Genomic DNA, 22,649 nt, shown 5'->3' on the forward strand with positions numbered 1-22,649 from the left:
TATGTTTTGACCTTGACAGTTTACAATCTAAGGAAACACCAAGTAATTTAGTCTCCTCAACTTGTTCAACAGCCACACCATTCATTACCAGATTCAGCTGAGGTCTAGAATTTAGGGAATGATTTGTACCAAATACAATGCCCTTAGTTTTAGAGATGTTCAGGACCAGTTCATTACTGGCCACCCATTCCAAAACAGACTGCAACTCTTTGTTAAGGGTTTCAGTGACTTCATTAGCTGTGGTTGCTGATGTGTATATGGTTGAATCATCAGCATACATAGACACACATGCTTTGTTTTAATGCCAGTGGCAGGTCATTGGTAAAAATAGAAAAGTGTAGAGGGCCTAGAGAGCTGCCCCTGCGGTACACCACACTTTACATGTTTGACATTAGAGAAGCTTCCATTAAAGAAAACCCTTTGAGTTATATTAGATAGATAGCTCTGAATCCACCATATGGCAGAGGTTGAAAAGCCATAACACATACGTTTTCTCAACAACAGGTTATGGTCAATAATATCAAAGGCTGCACTGAAATCTAACAGTACAGCTCCCATAATCTTATTTTGATCAATTTCTTTCAAGCAATCATCAGTCATTTATGTCAGTGCTGTACATGTTGAGTGCCCTTCTCTATAAACATGCTGACAGTCTGTTGTTAATTTGTTTACAGAGAAGTAGCATTGCATGAATGCCACCCCCCATCCCATTGGTTCTTGCCCTCACCATCATTAATGGGCTACAAGACCATCGCCAAGCAGCTTGGTGAGAAGGTGACAACAGTTGGTGCGATTATTCGCAAATGGAAGAAACACAAAATAACTGTCAATCTCCCTCGGCCTGGGGCTCCATGCAAGATCTCACCTCGTGGAGTTGCAATGATCATGAGAATGGTGAGGAATCAGCCCAGAACTACAAGGGAGGATCTTGTAGTTCTGGGTAGAGCACGGCGCTTGTAACGCCAGGGTAATGGGTTCGATCCCCGGGACCACCCATACGTAAAAATTTATACACACATGACTGTAAGTCGCTTTGGATAAAAGCGTCTGCTAAATGGCATATTATTGTCAATGATCTCAAGGCAGCTGGGACCATAGTCACCAAGAAAACAATTGGTAACACACTACGCCGTGAAGGACTGAAATCCTGCAGCGCCCGCAAGGTCCCCCTGCTCAAGAAAGCACATATACAGGCCCGTCTGAAGTTTGCCAATGAACATCTGAATGATTCAGAGGAGAACTGGGTGAAAGTGTTGTGGTCAGATGAGACCAAAATCGAGCTCTTTGGCATCAACTCAACTCGCCGTGTTTGGAGGAGGAGGAATTCTGCCTATGACCCCAAGAACACCATCCCCACCGTCAAACATGGAGGTGGAAACATTATGCTTTGGGGGTGTTTTTCTGCTAAGGGGACAGGACAACTTCACTGCATCAAAGGGACGATGGACGGGGCCATGTACCGTCAAATCTTGGGTGAGAACATCCTTCCCTCAGCCAGGGCATTGAAAATGGGTCGTGGATGGGTATTTCAGCATGACAATGACCCAAAACACATGTCCAAGGCAACAAAAGAGTGGCTCAAGAAGAAGCACATTAAGGTCCAGGAGTGGCCTAGCCAGTCTCCAGACCTTAATCCCATAGAAAATCTGTGGAGGGAGCTGAAGGTTCGAGTTGCCAAACGTCAGGCTCGAAACCTTAATGACTTGGAGAAGATCTGCAAAGAGGAGTGGGACAAAATCCCTCCTGAGATGTGTGCAAACCTGGTGGCCAACTACAAGAAATGTCTGACCTCTGATTGCTAACAAGGGTTTTGCCACCAAGTACTAAGTCAAGTTTTGCAGAGGGGTCAAATACTTATTTCCCTCTTTAAAATGCAAATCAATTTATAACATTTTTGACATGTGTTATTCTGTCTCTCACTGTTCAAATAAACCTACCATTCAAATTATAGACTGATCATGTCTTTGTCAGTGGGCAAACGTACAAAATCAGCAGGGGATCAAATACTTTTTTCCCTCACTGTATCTAGTCCCCTCATTTGAAGGTGTCACAAGTACACTGAACAAAAATATAAACGCAACATGTAAAGTGTTGGCCCCATGTTTCATGAGCTGAAATAAAAGATCCCAGAAATGTTCCATACTCACAAAAAGCTTATTTCACTTAAATTTGGTGCACAAATGTGTTTACATCCCTGTTAGTGAGCATTTCTCCTTTGCCAAGAAGCTGATTAAAAAGCATGATCATTACACAGGTGCACCTTGTGCTGGGGGCAATAAAAGGCCACTCTAAAATGTGCAGTTTTGTCACACAACACAATGCCACAGATGTCTCAAGTTTTTAGGGATCGTGCAATTGGCATGCTGACTGCAGGAATATCCACCAGAGCTGTTGCCAGATAAATTAATTTCTCTACCACAAGCCGCCTCCAATGTCATTTTAGAGAATTTGGCAGTTTGTCCAACCAGCCTCACAACCACAGACCACATGTAATCACACCAGCCAAGGACCTCCACATCCGCCTTCTTCATCTGCGGGATCGTCTGAGACCAGCCACCCGGACAGCTGATGAAACTGAGGAGTATTTCTGTCTGTAATAAAACCCTTTTGTAGGGAAAAACTCATTCTGATTGGCTAGGCCTGGCTCCCCAGTGGGTGGGCCTCCCATGGCTGCCCCCTGCCCAGTCAAGTGAAATCCATAGATTAGGGCCTAATTTATTTATTTAAATTGACTGATTTTCTTATATAAACTGTAACTCAGTAAAATCTTTGAAATTGTTGCATGTTGCATTCAGTATATTTGGACAAATTTACTTATAGTGTATTAAAAGTAGTCAAAACCCACTGGGCAAAAGCTGGTTGAATCAATGTTGTTTCCATGTAATTTCAACCCCCAAAATTAAATGTGATGACATTGTATCAAATGGCATGGCGAAATGTTTTGTTGATTTCACGTTGAATTCATGTTGGTTGACATCTCAACCAAATATAAATCAAAACTAGATGTTGAACTGACGTCTGTGCACAGTGGGAAGTTCAGTATTTGGTCCCATATTCCTAGCACGCAATCACTACATCAGGCTTGTGACTCTACAAACTTGTTGTATGCATTTGCAGTTTGTTTTGGTTGTGTTTCGGATTATGTTGTGCCCAATAGAAATGAATGGTAGGGCCTCCCGAGTGGCTCAGCGGTCTAAGGCACTGCATCGCAGTGCTTGAGGCATCACTACAGACCTGGGTTCGATCCCAGGCAATGTCACAACCGGCTGTGACCGGGAGTCCCATCGGGCGGCGCACAATTGGCCCAGCGTCGTCCGGGTTAGGGGAGGGTTTGGCTGGGGGGGCTTTACATGGCGCTCTAGTAACTCCTTGTGGCGGGCCGGGCGCCTGCATGCTGACTTCGGTCGTCAGTTGAATGGTGTTTCCTCCGACACATTGGTGCAGCTGGCTTCTGGGTTGGGCGGGTGTTCAGGAGTGCGGTTTCGGAGGATGCATGACTTGACCGTCGCCTCTCCCGAGCCTGTTGGGGAGTTGCAGCGATGAGACGAGATCGTAATTGAAAAAGGGGCCAACATTTATTTATAATAATTGCGAGAGAAAAAAAGAAGAAAAAAAAATAATAATGGTAAATAATGTATTGTGTCATTTTGTAGTCACTTTTATTGTACATAAAATATAATGTTTCTGAGCACTTCTACATTAATTTGGAAGCTACCATGATTACGGATAATCATGAATAAATCGTGAATAATGGTGAGTGAGAAAGTTACAGTAGAGTAGAGTTGTACTTTTGACTACTTTAATACACTAAAGTGAATTTGTCCAAATACTTATGATACTTTCAAAAGAGGGGACTAGATACATAAAGTGCTTTCATTTCTAAACGGTAAAACAGATGTGTATGGAAACACCCTTAAATAAAATATGCCATTTTGTACCGTCGCCTGATATAAAACATTTGATCTCAAACGCAAAATGCTGGACTATAGAACCAAATTAAAAGTTTTAGCTTCACTGTCCAAATAAATACGTAGGGAAGTGTAGTTCCGTATGTGTAGCCTCATATCTGGCGATTCAGATATTAGCAGAAGCCAGTGCCATAACAACTATGATAAACGGAGTGAGGAAGACTCCGTATGCTACAACCACTTTCTAAAGCAACCAACACTTACTTTGAGGTCTAGACAAATAGCTAGATACAATGTGAAACATGCCAAAATAACTTGAGTTCAGTTGTCGTAGGAGGCATACCATGCATATGACAGCTTATAAAATTAAGACCAAAGTATGTTACCATAGTCATTAGGTACATGTGGTCCTCTGTAGCTCAGCTGGTAGAGCACGGCGCTTGTAACGCTAAGGTAGTGGGTTCGATCCCCGGGACCACCCATACACAAAAAAAAAAATGTATGCACGCAAGACTGTAAGTCGCTTTGGATAAAAGCGTCTGCTAAATGGCATATTATTATTATTATTATTACATTATACGACTAACTAGATTGTACAAATCGGGATTAATAGCAGTTGGATGAGCCAGTAAAGGTTAGTAGTGTGGACATCAGTCTGTCAACAGGTGCTGTCCCCAACGCTGCAGGAGAGCCTGACGTACTGTACTGTACAGCTCCCCTCTCACGGAGGGGCTGGCTGCAGATCTGAGTGTCAGCAGAGCTCCAGAGTCAGCAGGACAAACTGCACTGCTGGCTCTGGCACCAGCTCCGGACAGACTGCACTGCAGCACATCCTCTCTCTCCCTCTCTCTCTCTCTCTCTCGGAGTCCAGACAGACTACACTGCAGCACATCTTACCACATTCTTTCTCTCTCTCTCTGAGTCCAAACAGACTGCACAGCAGCACATCTAATCACATCCTCTCTCTCTCTCTGAGTTGCAACATTTATCTATTAATACAATCCTCTTCTCAACATGTCAGCTATGGTGTCCAAGTGCTTTTCAATCTAATTTAGTAATCACTTGAGCATGCACAGGGTGCACAGGAGGCTGCTGAGGGGAGGATGGCTCATAATAATGGCTGGAATGGAGTGAATGGAATGGTATCAAACACCTGGAAAACATTTATTTGATGTGTTGGATACCATTCCATTTATTCCGTTCCAGCCATTACTATGAACCCATCCTCCTCAATGAAGGTGCCACTGGCTGCCTGTGACGGTGGATATTTATGGAGTGAGAACATTATATTTTGATAGATTTGATGAGTTGATTTCCAAAAGTAAACAAAAATGATAGAGCAGTTTAAAAGCTGTAATTCATGTAGCTATTTGCAGTTACAATGCATGCCAACAGGTTTATTGTAAATGTTTACGTTTCTTTATGCAGTTTATAGTGCTTTAGTATAAGTGTGTGAAAGTATCAAGACATTTGATCTAATATGAGATCAAATCGAATATAAGACTATAATGATATTGTTTAGCGTTACTGTATAAATGTAGTCTATGTTAGCCTACAATAGGACATGTACTGTATAGAATCCCTGCTGGGTACAGTATAATGGGTTAACGGGTATCCAGCGTTTTGTGCCAGGTAGACCTGCACATCATTGGTCCACAGTTATCAAATAACCAATTATTTTTTAATTATATTATCTATCATTTCACATCCAAAATAATTTGTACAATGTTAAAGTGAATAATAAAGCAAATAATAATGAAATTCTTATTGGGTTTGTGAAGAATCATTAACCTGTTATCATTATCCAGTTGATTGCTATATTGTTATTGATGTAATATTGAAATAGAAAAATATATTACCCATGCGCCAGGTCGCAGTTGTAAATGAGAACTTGTTCTCAACTGGCTTACCTGGTTAAATAAAGGTTAAATAAAATAAAAATGCAGCAATTGGTGATCCGGCAACTCTACATTGTATTGTACTGCAAAACACTGAAGTATCTTGTAACTAGAATTCCAAATAACATTGGTAATAGTCTGATTCTGAACTTCTCTGTGTTGGTACAGAGATACTTGGAGCAACACAAGGACTTACAGCGGTGAGATAATCTCCTTATGAGCAGTCTCAGGTTGTGAATGAAAACGTAACAGTACTCCAAGCGTGTCCAACATCTCAATGACCAGAGGCTGAGTGCCAGTAAAAACAGAGAGCTTTGCTCTGTAGATCTGCTGAAAAGATGACAGATATGGAACTGCACTCTCCAACACTCAGTGTCTCTCCTGATACAAAGTTACAGCTTTCACATTCTTGCAGTAAAAAATAACAAAAGCTGAAAAATGAGACAGAGACTCAGGGAGGTGACCTCCTCTCCCACTCTGGCTCTCTGTCCTTGCAGAGATGACATCATCCCTGTTGTACAGTTCATCTTTCTGTAAGTGTGTGTCTTTGAGAACAATATCTCCAACCAAGTAGAGTCTGAATAGAATTTCTGTTCCAGAATAGCTTCATAAGCTGGATAAATCCGTATTACACACGCAGAAAACTGTGATTTTAGGAGTACGTACAGCAGTCTACAGCTCAGGTGCAGTAAAAAAGAACCTAACAGCAACCTTACGATACCCTTCCCACTGACATATGAGCCCAAACAGATAGATACATGCTGAGCTCAGTTCCTGACCAGCAGTGTATTCTTTCCCCAGTCTCTTCATGTCCTCTTTGGAGGAAGGGCAGAGGAGATTTAACAGTCAGCTTTTGGCTCATGTTACCTCATTAGAACGCACTTACTACATTAAGTAATTCAAATATGGAAAAGTGTAGAAAGATATTCAATATCAATTAAACACTAACAGCAACTGATGTTAAGTTCCAGAAAAAAAGCACTTAATATGAGCAAACTACTGTACAAACCCAGCCTTGTGATCCAGCAAGGCCTGGTTGAGGTCAGAACCTCCTCTGTTACACTAAGAAGGACAGTAAAGGGACAGAGGGCTGAGGGAGGAGGGCTTCCCATGGTCAGGTGTAGAGCTCCTGCCGTCCTCCCTGCAGACAGGTGCCGTTGAGGCGCTGGCTGTCCATGATCTGCAGCACGTCGTCCAGGATGGAGGGGCCCAGGTCCAGGTGCAGGGAGAGCAGGGAGCCTGCATGGGACAGGTAGGGGCGCTCCTGAACCCTGTCATCCAGATAGGGGTCCTGGATACACACATCCTCGTCTGATGAAAACCTGGGGGAGGGTGGGCAGAACTGGGACGTCCTGCTGGGAGACTGGGCCGAGAGGGAGTCCAGGCCTGGGTGATGGGACATCAGGATCTTGTCATCCAGGTGCAGTCGGGGAGGTTTGGGTGGGGGGGGTGCGTTCTGAGGCGGGTGGAGGGCAGTGGGGGGTGCAGCGGTGACGGGCAGGGTGATGGCCTGCACTGCTCCAATGACGGGCAAAGAGAGGGCATTCTTCAGAATGGGGGAGCTCTCTGAGGAGGCCGTGTGTCCGCTGACGCTGGCAGTACGGCTGAACTGGAAGGGTTCTGCGTACATGGAGGAGCGCTGGGATAGGCTGTGGCCCTGCTGCCCAGGGAGCAGGTGGAACTTCCCCTCCAGGAAGGACAGGTCCCCAAACAGGTCGTCCTCCCCCCCGCCGCTGCCGATGTGGATGGTGTGGCGGAAGTCCCCCAGCGGAGGACTGATCATGTCCGAGGAGAGGATGTCCCGCAGCTTTTCTTTCTTGCCCTTCCTGCTCCGCCGCTTCAGGTAGATGGGCGCCTTGGTGGACATGTCTGGAGCCCTCCCTGGGCAGCAGAGACTCAGCTCCTGCAACAACGTGAGGGGTGGTGGGGGGGAGAGGAGGCTGGGCAGAGCTCCTCTTTGAATCAGACACAGGAAGAAGGAGAGGGAACCAGGCTGGCTGGCTGAGCTGAGCTATTAACAGTCAGGCCTGGTGCTCAGGGAGGACTGCTACTTCTGCAGCCAGCTTTACTGATCCATAGTCCCAAACAAAGTCCACATCACTCTCTTGTAACAAAGCTTCACAGTGAGTAAGAAGTGGGGTTGGCACGAGTGTTGGAGAGGTTTCTTAGTGAGGTCCGCTCACTGTGTCCACGGTGTCAATCACCTCCAACTGTGGAAACAAGCAGAAGAAAGCCATTCGTTTTATATTCTATCATAAAACAGTTGCTCTAAAATGCATGCTATATAAACATAGAGGAATAATATTCTTTCATGATATTACATCACATCTTATGTTCAGAAACATAATTTGTATGGAAAATAAACACTGAGGTGTTGAAAACAACCATGACACATTAGAACCCAGAGACCCCTTAGGTCTAGTTTGATAGAGTTGAGGTGTATCCATCGTATCATAACAACAGGACATAAAATAATCACTCAGTCTATTGTTGTTGGCAATGCAGCATGGGAAAAATGATTTTCTTATTTGGTGAATGCTGGAATGAATGAATCCGGATCCACTGCTGAGGAGTGATAGGGAGATATGTGAGTGTGAACCTGTGAATAAGAGAGGACACTTTCAGTAGCATGCCCTGAGGACAAGAGAGATTAGTGTGGTTTAAACCTATTTAGGGAGCTTTAGTGAGGCAGGTGTGTGTGTCAGGCTGGCAGACGGCAGTTCTGATGGAGGCAGATTAAAGTGCTGCCGCTGCTCAGTGAGGGCCTTGGCCCTGGGGGCATGACAGGCAGGGCTTGGCCAAGCAGAGCAGGAGAACCTATGAGAGAGAGGGCATGACTTGACACTAACTCAATGCTATTAGGTTACAGCTATGAGATAGGGATAGCTATACAGTAGCACCACTGAGTGCACAGGAGGAGCTTGAGCCTCAGGCACTCACAGAGGATTTACTTTAACGTTCGCTGTCAGCTACTGTGCACATAGATCACTCTGCAACAAAAACAAAACAACGCCTCCCTTCTGCCAGCATACGGAACACAATACCTGACCTCAACATGTATGTCAAGTAAACAATGGTACTACTGAATAAAAGCCACAAAAAGGTACCAGAGGGGACAATATGATGTCACATGATGTCAGGGCTATAGAGCGAGAGGAGCTGGTCGAACCAACTTGATTGAGGAGCTGCTGAACCAGAACAGAGTGCATTCTGGATGGGGACAGATAGCACTGATACACATTGTTAACTAACAGAGAGAGAGAAAAAAAAGTGAAAGAGAGTTTATTTTCCCTTTGTACTTCAACTATTTGCACATTGTTAAAACACAATACATAGCTAATAATATAACATTTAAAATGCCTTTATTACTTTGAAACTTTTGGGAGCGTAATGTTTACTGTTAATTTCTGATTTCTTAAATGTTTTGCTTTGGCAATGTGGGGGGGGTTCTGTGGAGATAATGACAGACAGGCAGACAGACAGACAGAGACACACACACACACACAGAGAGAAAGAGAAATAGAGAGAAGCGCCTCATCTCCTAGCTGCACTCTACTCTGTTTGGCCACAGTGAAGGAGTCTCTCCCAGATGTGCCAATGTGGACCCAGACTGTGTACGTGAATACTTTGCAACGGTGTAAAGGACATAATCAATCTAGTTCATTCAAACGAGAAGGGTAGAAGACGCATCAAGATGATTAGAATTTAATAATGCAGTAGCATACTTATCACTGAAAAGGTTTGGACAAAACAACATTGTAATGAGATTCTAGCCTTGTCGCAGATCCTTTGTCGTGTTCGTGTGGAAAAGCTATACATCTGCCGACCAGACTAATGAAATTACTTTGCCTCCATAAAATGTATTTGTCAGAGTTAACTAATCACTCTTATCAAAGGTCAATAGTATTCAACCCTTGTAACAGCGGGTTAGAAAATACTTATACACATACTGTGTTAAAATATCATGTATGTTTAACACAACAAAACACATTCTCTCTTTCCCTTTCACATAGGCCTACTCACTCAAACATAGTATGCACGCACATGCACACTCACAGAGAGAGAGCGCATCTCTTGCACATAGTAAGCAGTATCCAAGGCCTGTCAGGCACATTTAAAAGAATACTTCAGTGCTTCGTCAACATAAAGCAGCCAAGACCTTGGCAGACCCGTGGGATTAAAGAGACTGGTCATGGTCACATTATATTAATTAGGCTTTTTTTTGCACCGGTTCAGACACAAAGACAGACGACTGATCAAGTGCAACCGTCTGGGAGGCCAGGGTGACCACCAGGGTCGACATTATACCACAGATACAGCAACTGGCACAGCCAGCCAAGAGCCAAAGCTGAAGGACAGCTTCCCTGAGCCGTTACTTCAGTCACATTGGCCATCTGAGTTGTGTGTGATACCACTGTTCTCCTTATCCAAGGTGATGAAGGAGCCAATGTTGTGGAGACAGTCTTTGATATGCCCTGCTTTTCTCTGAGAAGCAACCAGAGTTTGACCATAGAGGAGCCACAGCAAGGAACAACAATGGAATAAATAGATCGGAGACACACACGTGGTTCCCATTCCAGCCATTACAATGAGTGCGTCCTCCTATAACTCCTCCTCACCAGCCGCCACATATATCTTCGTTTCCAGACATTTTATCATGAATTGTATTTTCCTATTTTTCGTAAATTCAGTTCCAGTTTCCACAAAAAGTGGGGAAAACACAGGCAGAATAAGATTAAACTGAGAACCTTACTGAATACTGAAGCACTTTCAAGGCACTTTCAAGCAGGTAAAAAAAATACACCGGAAAAATAAACATAGGAATCTGAAGGGTATGTTTTGACATGCCCCTTTCATATTGTCCAAAAATGTATAGCTTCTTGTGTCTCAACTTGTTTCCCCAACACGCAAGATGAGAGCTGAATCCATGAAATGACCAGTCTTTGTAAGCCAGTTCCTAACTGCCACAGCTGAGATAGAACAATGCTTGGTGAAGCCCTTGAAAAGCTTGTTCATTTGTTAGATATTGCATGGGACATACTGTCACAACATGTTTGACCCAGGCTGTCATTGAGAGAACTCACACAAAGAGCACTGTCAGAGGTGTAAGGAGGACATTGTTCACCCAGAACATACTGTTGACTACAACCGAGTGCTTTTTGGAACAATGCTCGCAGTGTCACCATTCAAATTACTCTGTTACAGGAGGCCAGTGAGAGACAACAGGCCTCAACGGCTGAAGGGATGATCATGTCATTCAGAGTTTGAAAGGATTTCACTGCTGCAGGGCTAGAGAATTATGGTCTGCTTGAAAGAAGTCTCACAAGCCACTCTTGAAAGTGATTATAGATCTGGAGCTGAAAGTTTTTTGGATGGTATTTTAGATTCCTTTCTCATGATACAAACAGAACCCTACAGACAATTATTTCAAAAATCCTTACCTATTAAGGATAAATTAGGGAATGCTCAGCTAGGGTAGGAAAGGGGTGTGAAAGTGTGATGCTTGGTAAACAATAATAGAACAGTATAATTTGCACACTACCCAAAATCCACCTCTGTCCCAAGAAAAGGACACGTTTCTATCAACACATATTTCCTCAACAAATACAGGACAAATGAAGAGTAAATTCAGATGAGCAGAAGGGAACAGGTCATTCTCAATGATGATTAATGATTTTCTAGATTGTTAGAAATGTTCCCTAATATCTAGAATATCATTTTTAATAGAGGTGTGCTGCTGTATAACAAAACACGCACACACTCCCTAAGGGGTTGACTAATAGGCTAACAGAAATGTGGAATCCTCATAAGATATGAGTCCAATTTGGTCACATTAAACATTGTCAGTAAAACTCTCCTGACTTTTGATGAAGCAGAGAATTTCGGAGGACGATTTTCCGCAGTACCCCTCCTATTCACCTATTTCTATGATACCTAGGCTATATTTTATATGATTTCTACTCGTTACATCTATCGTAGTTGCTGTGCGCAGCATTCAAGAAGGTAGAATAGATAAGATCCGCTTACCTCACCGATGCCGGATGTCCGTTATGACAGCCCTGACTTTTACCAAAAAGATCGGTCTCCCCTGCGCCCTGCATAGAGCAAGTGTCGGATATTTGAGTGTGCGTAAAAATTTCAGAAGTCCCTGTGCTTTGCGAGCGTAGGTGCCATAGGCTGCTAAAGCGACGATGTGCTGATATCGGAGAATCAGAGATGCGCTACACCCCTTATCGCTTTCTCACTTTGCTTTGACAGTACGCTTAATTAGTGGTGAATAGCTGGAAACTCTGACTGGATTTCACGCAGAACAATTTTGAGGGCCTATTCCCGAGGGTCCCACAGTGCGCATATCACCTTACCAAACTCCCGATGATTAAAAAAAAACGATTCTCCTCAGTGAACATTCCATGAAAGAGCTGTAATCGAGGGTGGACTATATCTCTTCTTCCTCGTTCCTTGTCAGTGGAATCACACACCTCTTTTTGACAGAGGGGAGTTGGCTTTGGAGAGCTATTCATTAACACATATTTGTTTATTTGGAATCCCCAATCAATCATTTGGAACAATGGAAATAGTGCAATCATAATCTCACATGAGATGTTTATTTTGGACTCTTTAATGTGCCTATTATAGAAGATAAGCTCGAGAGGAGTGAGTCAAACCATACGAACAGACCAGTAAGGAAGGAGAGCAAAAAAGGTTAACTAATGCTACTGTGCCTGGTGGCCAAATCTGTGCCAATCGTGCATGGCACATTTGGCGGGAAGGAAATCGTTATAGCTGTTCCATTCTGATACCCTGAAACCAACGAAAGACTACCATGCATCAGTCTATGCTGTGTCATTTTAAAATCTTATGTGGTCAGCTGCTATTTCCTTAAACGTACCTTATAAAAGGTCATATTAAGTCCCACAGGCCTATAATAATCACACTTCTTAGATTTTGAAGCTAATTATGTTAACATAGGTATGTGTAAGAAAGCAACCTGCTCCCTCCGAATCCAATGTAGACCTATGCAACCCAAAGATTGGTTCTGATCATGAGCTAGGCTACAATCAATAGAGCACATTTTACACTTCTCACTCTGGGGTAGCCCTATGTGCTATCACCACATGAGACAGTTGAACCAAACCAAACCAAATAAAATTGTATTTGTCACATGCTTTGTAAAAAAGGGGTGTAGAATAACAGTGAAATGCTTACTTACTGCCCTTCCCGACAACGCAGAGAGAAAAATAGAACAATTATAACACGAGGAATAAATACACAATGAGTAATGATAACTTGGCTATATACAGTTGAAGTCAGAAGTTTACATACACTTAGGTTGGAGTCATTAAAACTTGTTTTTCAACCACTCCACAAATTTCTTGTTAACAAACTATAGTTTTGGCAAGTCAGTTAGGACATCTACCTTGTGCATGACACAAGTAATTTTTCCAACAATTGTTTACAGACAGATTATTTCACTTATAATTCACTGTATCACAATTCCAGCGGGTCAGAAGTTTACATACACTTAGTTGATTGTGCCGTTAAACAGCTTGGAAAATTCCAGAAAATGATGTCATTGCTTTAGAAGCTTCTGATAGGCTAATTGACATCATTTGAGTCAATTGGAGGTGTACCTGTGGATGTATTTCAAGGCCTACCTTCAAACTCAGTGCCTCTTTGCTTGACATCATGGGAAAATCAAAATAAATCAGCCAAGACCTCAGAAAAAGAATTGTAGACCTCCACAAGTCTGGTTCATCCTTGGGAGCAATTTCCAAATGCCTGAAGGTACCACGTTCATCTGTACAAACAATAGTATGCAAGTATAAACACCATGGGACCACGCAGCCGTCATACCGCTCAGGAAGGAGACGCGTTCTGTCTCCTAGAGATGAACATACTTTGGTGCGAAAAGTGCAAATCAATCCCAGAACAACAGCAAAGGACCTTGTGAAGATGCTGGAGGAAACAGGTACAAAAGTAGCTATATCCACAGTAAAACGAGAACTATATCGACATAACCTGAAAGGCCGCTCAGCAAGGAAGAAGCCACTGCTCCAAAACCGCCATAAAAAAGCCAGACTACGGTTTGCAACTGCACATGGGGACAAAGATCGTACTTTTTGGAGAAATGTCCTCTGGTCTGATGAAACAAAAATATAACTGTTTGGCCATAATGACCATCGTTATGTTTGAAGGAAAAAGGGGGTACTTGCAATCCCAACCGTGAAGCACAGGGGTGGCAGCATCATGCTGTGGGGGTGCTTTGCTGCAGGAGGGCCTGGTGCACTTCACAAAATAGATGGCATCATGAGGAAGGAAAATGATGTGGATATATTGAAGCAACATCTAAAGACATCAGTCAGGAAGTTAAAGCTTGGTCGCAAATGGGTCTTCCAAATGGACAATGACCCCAAGCATACTTCCAAAGTTGTGGCAAAATGGCTTAAGGACAACAAAGTCAAGGTATTGGAGTGGCCATCACAAAGCCCTGACCTCAATCCTATAGAAAATTTGTGGGCAGAACTGAAAAAGCGTGTGTGAGCAAGGAGGCCTACAAACCTGACTCAGTTACACCAGCTCTGTCAGGAAGAATGGGTCAAAATTCACCCAACTTATTGTGGGAAGCTTGTGGAAGGCTACCCGAAACGTTTGACCCAAGTTAAACAATTTAAAGGCAATGCTACCAAATACTAATTTAGTGTATGTAAACTTCTGACCCACTGGGAATGTGATGAAATAAATAAAAGCTGAGATAAATCATTCTCTCTACTATTATTCTGACATTTCATATTCTTAAAATAAAGTGGTGATCCTAACTGACCTAAGACAGGGAATATTTACTAGGATTAAATGTCAGGAATTGTGAAAAACTGAGTTTAAATGTATTTGGCCAAGGTGTATGTAAACTTCCGACTTCAACTGTACACGGGGTACCAGTACCGAGTCGATGTGCAGGGGTACGAGGTAATTGAGGTAGATATATACAGTGCATTCGGAAAATATTCAGACCCCTTGACTTTTTCCACATTTTGTTACGTTACAGCCTTATTCTAAAATGGATTAAATCATTTTTTCCCTTATCAATCTACACACAATACCCCATAATGACAAAGCAAAAACTGGTTTGTAGAATTTTTTGCAAATGTATTAAAAATTTTAAACGGAAATATTACATTTACATAAGTATTCAGACCCTCTACTCAGTACTTTGTTGAAACACCTTTGGCAGCGATTACAGCCCTGAGTCTTCTTTGGTATGACCCTACAAGCTTGGCATACCTGTATTTGGGGAGTTTCTCCCATTCTTCTCTACAGATCCTCTCAAGCTCTGTCAGGTTGGATGGGCAGCGTCGCTGCACAGCTATTTTCAGGTCTCTCCAGAGATGTTAGATCGGGTTCAAGTCCGGGCTCTGGCTGGGCCACTCAAGGACATTTAGAGACTTGTCCCGAAGCCACTCCTGCATTGTCTTGGCTGTGTGCTTAGGGTCGTTGTCCTGTTGGAAGGTGACCCTTCGCCCCAGTCTGAGGTCCTGAGCGCTCTGGAGCAGTTTTTCATCAAGGATCTCTCGGTACTTTGCTCCGTTAATCTTTCCCTCGATCCTGACTAGTCTCCCAGTCCCTGCTGCTGAAAAACATCCCCACAGCATGATGCTGCCACTACCATGCTTCACCGTAGGGATGGTGCCAGGTTTCCTCCAGACGTGACGTTTGGCATTCAGGCCAAAGAGTTCAATCTTGGTTTCATCAGACCAGAGAATCTTGTTTCTCATGGTCTGAGAGTCTTTAGGTGCCTTTTGGCAAACTCCAAGCAGACTGTCATATGCCTTTTACTGAGGAGTGGCTTCTGCCTGGCCACTCTACCATAAAGGCCTGATTGGTGTAATGCTGCAGAGATGGTTGTCCTTCTGGAAGGTTCTCCCATCTCCACAGAGGAACTCTGCTCTGTCAGAGTGACCATCGGGCTCCCTGACAAAGGCCCTTCTCCCCTGATTGCTCAGTTTGGCCGGGCGGCCAGCTCTAGGAAGAGTCTTGTTGGTTCCAAACTTCTTCCATTTCAGAATGATGGAGGCCACTGTGTTCTTGGGGACCTTCAATGCTGCAGACATTTTTTGGTACCCTTCCCCAGATCTGTGCCTCGACACAATCCTGTCTCAGAGCTCAAAGGACAATTCCTTTGACCTCATGGCTTGGTTTTTGCTCTGACATGCACGCTCAACTGTGGGACGTTATATAGACAGGTGTGTGCCTTTCCAAATCATGTCCAATCAATTGAATTTACCACAGGTGGACTCCAATCAAGTTGTAGAAACATCTCAAGGATGATCAATGGAAACAGGATGCACCTGAGCTCAATTTGGAGTCGCATAGCAAAGGGTCTGAATACTTTCCGAATGCACTGTACATACGGTATAGGTAGGGGTAAAGTAACTAGGCAACAGGATAGATAATAAACAGTAGCAGCAGCGTATGTGATGAGTCAAAAGAGTTAGTGCATCAGGGCCAATGCAAATAGTCCAAGTAGCTATTTGGTTAACTATTAACAGTCTTATGGCTTGGGGGTTGAAGCTGTTCAGGGTCCTGTTGGTTCAAGCCTGTGGGTGGATCGGTACCGCTTGGTGTGTGGTAGCAGAGAGAACAGTCTATGACTTGGGTGGCTGGAGTTTTTGACAATTTTTAGAGCCTTCCTCTGCGCCTGGTATAGAGGTCCTGGAAGGCAGGGAGCTCGGCCCCAGTGATGTACTGGGCCATACGGACTACTCTCTGTAGCACCTTGCGGTCAAATGCTGAGCAGTTTCCATACCAAGCGTTAATGCACCCAGTCAAGATGCTCTCAATGGTGCAGCTGTAGAACTTTTTGATGATCCGAGGGCCCGTGCCAAATCTTTTCAGCCTCCTGAGGGGGAAGAGGCATTGTCGTGCCTTCTTCACGACTGTGTTGGTGTGTTTGGGCCATGTTAACTCCTTAGTGGTATGGACACAGAGGAACTTGAATCTCTCGGCCCGCTCCACTACAGCCCCATCGATGTGGATGGGGGCGTTCTCGGCCCTCCATTTCCTGTAGTCCACGATCAGCTCCTTTGTCTTGGTGACGTTGAGGGAGAGGTTGTTATCTTGGCACCACACTGCCAGGTCACTGACCTCCTCCCTATAGGCTGTCTCATCGTCGTCAGTGATCAGGCCTACCACCGTCGTGTTGTCAGCAAACCTAATGATTGTGTTGGAGTCGTGCGTGGCCAAGTAGTCATGGGTGAACAGGGAGTACAGGAGGGGACTAAGCACACACCCCTGAGGGGCCCCTGTGTTAAGGGTCAGCGTGGCGGCTGTGTTGTTCCCTACCCTCATCACCAGGGGGCTGCCCGTCAGGAAGTCCAGGATCCAGTTGCAGAGGGAGGTGTTCAGTCCCAGGGTCCTGAGCTTAGTGATGAGCTTGGAGGGTACTATGGTGTTGAACGCTGAGCTGTAGTCAATGAACAGCATTCTTACATAGATGTTCCTCTTGTCCAGGTGGGAAAGGGCAGTGTGGAGTGCAATAGAGATTGCGTAATCTGTGGATCGTCCTTGTGCATGTTAACCTGTTTAAAGGTCTTACATCGGCTACGGAGAGGGAGATCACACAGTCATCCAGCTCAGCTGGTGCTCTCATGCATGGTTTAGTATTGCTTGCCTGGAAGCGAGCATCGAATGCATTTAGTTAGTCTGGTAGGCTTGGCTCACTGGGGAGTTCACGGCTGGGTTTTCCTTTGTAATCCTTGATAGTTTGCAAGCCCTGTCACATCCGACGAACGTCAGAACAGGCATAGTAGGATTCGATCTTAGTCCTGTATTGGCACTTTGCCTGTTTGATTGCTCGTCGCAGGTCGTAGTGGGATGTCTTATAAGCGTCCGGATTAGTGTCCGCTCCTTGAAAGTGGCAGCTCTAGCCTTTAGCTCAGTGCGGATGTTGCCTGTAATCCATGGCTTCTGGTTGGGATATGTACGTGTGGTCACTGTGGGGACGATGTCTTCGATGCACTTATTAATGAAGCCGGTGACTGATGTGGTAAACTCCTCAATGTTATCGGATGAATCCCGGAACATATTCCAGTCTGTCCTAGTGAAACGGTCCTGTAACTTAGCATTCGCTTTATCAGACCACTTCCGTATTGAGCGCGTCACTGATACTTCCTGTCTGAGTTTTTGCTTGTAAGCAAGAATCAGGAGGATAGAGTTATGGTCAGATTTGCCAAAGGGAGGGCGAGGGAGAGCCTTGTATGCATTTCTGTGTGTGAAGTAAAGGTGATTTAGAATTTTGTTGCCTCTAGTTGCACAGGTGACATGCTGGCAAATGGATTTCAGTTTCCCTGCATTAAAATCAACGGCCACGACAAGTGCCGCCTCTGGGTGTGCATTTTCTTGTTTGCTTATGGCCCTATACAGCTCATTGAGTGTGGTCTTAGTGCCAGCATCAGTTTGTGGTGATAAATAGACAGCTATGAAAAATATAGATGAAACCTCTCTTGGTAGATAGTATGGTCTGCAGCTTATCATAAGGTATTCTAACTCAGGCGAGCAAAAACTAGAGACTTCCTTAACATTAGAGATCGTGCACCAGCTGTTGTTAACAAAGAGACACACCCCTCCCCCCCTCATCTTATTCGAGGCTGCCGACGGGTCTTGACAATGCATTGAAAAACCCAGCGAGATGTATATTATCCATGTCCTTGTTCAGCCACGACTCCGTGAAACAGAATATTACAGTTCTTCAGGTCCCATTGATAGGATAGTCTTGAACGGAGCTCGAAAAATTAGCCATGATTTAAGATAAGAATAGTGATCACCACTATGTGCTCTTTTAGCAACGACAGCAAACACGTGGTAAACATAAGAGAGGCATAGTACAATGACGGCAGCATAAAAAAAATGCAACAACCCTCCTCTGATAGCTATTTGGGCATTGATTCAACAAACATGTCATAACGTCTGTTTTTAATGACATCTGAACTTCTACCAGAGCATGTGCAGGCCATTTTTTTAAGGATTTCATAACTTGTAAAAACAAAGCTCTTCATACAATCTGAGTGTAGCCTACACATGGTTGGGTTGAAGTAGGTTTTGAGAAGAGGCCTACTAACAATGTTGTAGAGAGGGAACAGTTCTGTTCCAGATAAGGGCAGACTAACTATTCTATTTTCCCCTTCCTCCTTTCCGTACAGCCCAAAATACAGCCCAGATGTTGGGGAATGTTTGTTTCACCAACCTGTGTTCATACGGTAGCCTGAGCTTTAGTCCTTTCAGGATCTGTACTTTTAGTTCCTTTCCCACCAGGTCCTTGGATTGGTGAGCCGAAAAAAATACATAAGTGCACTTTTAGCTCCCCTGTGTTCAGACTGTGTTCATCTCCCCTCCCAGTGCTTGCCTTGCTGTAATGCATAATGCATAAGAGTTTAAGCAAAGAACTGCATTGTTGGGAAAGGGCTCGTAAGTAAGCATTTCACTGTAAAGTCTACACCTGTTGTATTCGGCGCATGTGACAAATAACATTTGATTTGAAAGTCATGCAACACAAGCCCACAGCTTTTTGATTACTAGAGATAAAGTATGAGTGATTATGAAACCATTTCAATCAAAGCAGTTAACTAAGTTTCTGGAAAATCAAAATACATTTTATAGCACTGAAAGAATGCTCAAATCCATTTACACTCAAGAAATCAATGTTTTTCAGTGTGAGATAATAGAAAAGCAAATTGCGTAACTCTCAAAGCACACAAATAACATTATGTATGATCATACTCTGAACTCGCTTATCAGTTTGATTGAATAGGATCCCGAGTGTTCAAAACCCAGTCAAAGACACATTCATATCATCATCAACATTTCATGAAGGCATGAAAAACAAGAGTTAGACAACTTACTTAACTTTCTCCATTTTCTTAGCTCCATTATACGAAATGTATCCCGTTCTCTTTTCTAATCATGTCAAAGTTTTTAAATGTTGATATTAGGCTGATCAGTAGGCTACCATGCCAAAGGCAATTTGCTTGGGAGAGCTGAATGCTTCCACAGCATTGTGACCTCCTTGTCTTTTCTCTAGGAGTTTTAACGGTCGCTGGGTAACAGGCCATTGTTAGGTTAATAAAGTGGGGACCTAGAAGAAGGGGGGCTCTGCGCTTTTTAAAATTGCCTCAATATATTGTAGCTAGTTGCCAAGGTATCCAAGACACTTGATTAATTGAGGTCGTTATGGCCATTGACACATCTTTAACAGAAAGAATGAAGATGGAAAAGTGACAGTTAAGATTAGTTTATTTCATGCCTACAAGCTCTTAGAACACCATGTAAATGCCACTGAGCCTCCTCTTTGCATTAGAATTATGAAGCAGAGAATGAGGGGTCTTCATTTACTCCAAATAGAAATCGACCAATGTATGACCACCGCACTTAATAAGTCCACCTACTGGTACAGTTAAATAAGCGATCAACTGAGCAGGCACAAATATTATATAGACCCCTAATACTATGATCAAACAAACTCAGTTCCTGCTCTTCTCAGTCTTCTCCACAAATATCTGCACATCAGAGGAGGCTGGTGGAAGGAGCTATAGGAGGACAGGCACATTGTAATGGCTGGAATGGAATCAAAGGAACAGAGTCAAACATGGTTTCCATACTGTATGTTTAATGCGTATGATACTGTTCCATTTATTCCATTCCAGCCATTACAATGAGCCTGTCCTCCTAAAGTTCCTCCCACCAGCATTCTCTGCACATTGACCTGGTACTGTTACTCCCTCGCTCACCATTATACTTTATTTCTCGGGTTACTATTATATTTTTTTATTATTTTTCAACTCTGCATCGTTGGGAAGGGCTCGTAAGCAAGCATTTCAAGATAAAGTCTACACCAGTTGTATTCGGCGCATGTGACACATCACATTTGATTTGATTAATAATGAAAGACCTGTAAGGTAACCTGGGCCTCTGACATGCATTGACATTTATCTGAGAGTGCCTCAGATGCCACTTTAAGAGTACACAGAGCACGGCATGTGCAGCCAAGTAAAAAAAAAAAAAAGAACAAGAAGTGCGTTTGTTCCAGTCCAGCCAACGTGAGACAGGATATATCCAAAATCCCTTTCCTCCCTCGGCTCTCTGCGTCAGCATGCTGTAAGCTTGAGGATATGACTGTATTTTCCCAAGTCTGCACCTTGAAAGTACACGGACAACTTTGCTTTTACCAGTGCTCAATCAGGAAGGATTCTGTATGCAGAAATTGTCTAAGATCCTTCCCATGGGGTTTTCAAACTCATAAAACATTTTAGAAAAAGGCTCAGTGTCGTTATCCTCGCAAGGTGAGGTATTGAAAACCGGGTTGTCAATCATTTTGACCCCTACCTTTCTGAGAAAAATTATTATTACTCGTTAAACAAAATCTATTTCGGACCCCACTGTATATGGCACAGAATGCACACACAATCAAAAAGTACTAGTGCCTCGTGATGAAAGTTGTCATCCTCACCTGGGCACCCTGCAGGTCTACAGGCCTTTGAGGGGTGTCGCCAAAGACCCTCTGTCCAAGGTTAGAAAGGCTCGCCACTGAGGTCAGGACTTAAAACTCCAGGAACAAATACAATACCTTTATAAATGCTTTAGTGATTGCTTAAAACACTGTTTTACACATCCATAACTGGAGAAATCTACCACCAAAACCCAGTAACACGGTTAACACGGTTCTTGTTTTCCTTTAAACCATGTTTTATTATTCCTAATATTAGATGTAGATACACAAGTCAACAAACATTATTTTCGATCTGTAATGAAAATGCTCCACAGCACACTGACATCTTGTGGAAGGGTCTGGTATTACAGACACGTACCTGAAAATGGACAGCAGTTATAGTTGTAGTAACAAGTAAGTTGCAGTAGTAACAGTAGTAGGAATAACAGTAGCAATAATAATAATAATTAATCATAGTAGTGGTATTCACAACTCGCAATTAGTTAAGTCACAGAAGAAGGAACTGACATTCTTAAAAAAGGGAAATGGCAGTGGGTGGAAAGGTTTATCAAATGCTGCAAAACAGATCAGACCACTGGATGAGAAAATACAAGCCCCCTGTGAGACAGCACATCTCCTGTCTAAGTCTAGAAAATGGAAGCTCAAATTTGCCATCAGTCCTCTCGTTAATGTATACTGCGTTTCTTTTTCTCTTCAAATAAGAGACCTTTTTAGGTGTTCCGCTTTAACTTTTAAAACCAAAATGCTCAAAACCCTCTTAGGCTCATCATCAATAACAGTCTATCCTTTTACGGTCAACGCTCACCAGTAGCACACTGAGACTGAACAACATCAACCCAAATCTGGCACCAAATCACGACCAGCTCCACATCTTTCTGCTTTTCATTCCACCTTGGTATATCTGTGTGTGGATATGTGTGAGTATGAGAGTGTGAGAGAGAGAGAGAGAGAGAGAGAGAGAGAGAGAGAGAGAGAGAGAGAGAGAGAGAGAGAGAGAGAGAGAGAGAGAGAGAGAGAGAGAGAGAGAGAGAGAGAGAGAGAGAGAGAGAGAGAGAGAGAGAGAGAGAGAGAGAGAGAGAGAGAGAGAGAGAGAGAGAGAGAGAGAGAGAGAGAGAGAGAGAGAGAGAGAGAGAGAGAGAAGAGAAAGCAACAGAGATGTGTGGGTGAAGTATGTGAACCTATGTCCATCACATGACCAATTTGTCCAACCCATCTTAAGAGCCGTTAACATCAATAAGAATTCATACTAGAATGGGCCTGAGGAACCTGCTCATGTCTGTGTATAACCTGCCCAGGACTTGAACTGGGTCACTGTGGGAGCAGTTCAGCCAGTAGAGGGCGACACAA

General features: G+C 43.5%; 1 protein-coding gene across 2 annotated transcripts; it reads right to left on the bottom strand.

The window, feature by feature from the left end:
• Positions 1 to 5,073: 5,073 nt before the first annotated feature.
• LOC121541872 (cdc42 effector protein 2-like) lies at positions 5,074 to 22,294 on the bottom strand. 2 transcript variants are annotated; one of them, XM_041851218.2, is made up of 2 exons: positions 19,699 to 22,294; positions 5,074 to 8,016 (listed from the first exon to the last, which is right to left on the bottom strand). In XM_041851218.2, the coding sequence occupies exon 2, from the start codon at positions 7,671 to 7,673 to the stop codon at positions 6,921 to 6,923; it is 753 nt and encodes a 250-aa protein (XP_041707152.2). In that variant the 5' UTR covers positions 7,674 to 8,016; positions 19,699 to 22,294; the 3' UTR covers positions 5,074 to 6,920. The 2 variants fall into 2 exon arrangements, with proteins under 2 accessions (XP_041707152.2, XP_045064094.1); XM_045208159.1 differs by lacking the exon at positions 19,699 to 22,294 and adding an exon at positions 11,834 to 12,167.
• Between the last annotated feature and the right edge of the window lie 355 nt (positions 22,295 to 22,649).

Source organism: Coregonus clupeaformis, chromosome 27 (assembly GCF_020615455.1).
Source record: "Coregonus clupeaformis isolate EN_2021a chromosome 27, ASM2061545v1, whole genome shotgun sequence".
Classification (NCBI taxonomy): Eukaryota; Metazoa; Chordata; class Actinopteri; order Salmoniformes; family Salmonidae; genus Coregonus; species Coregonus clupeaformis.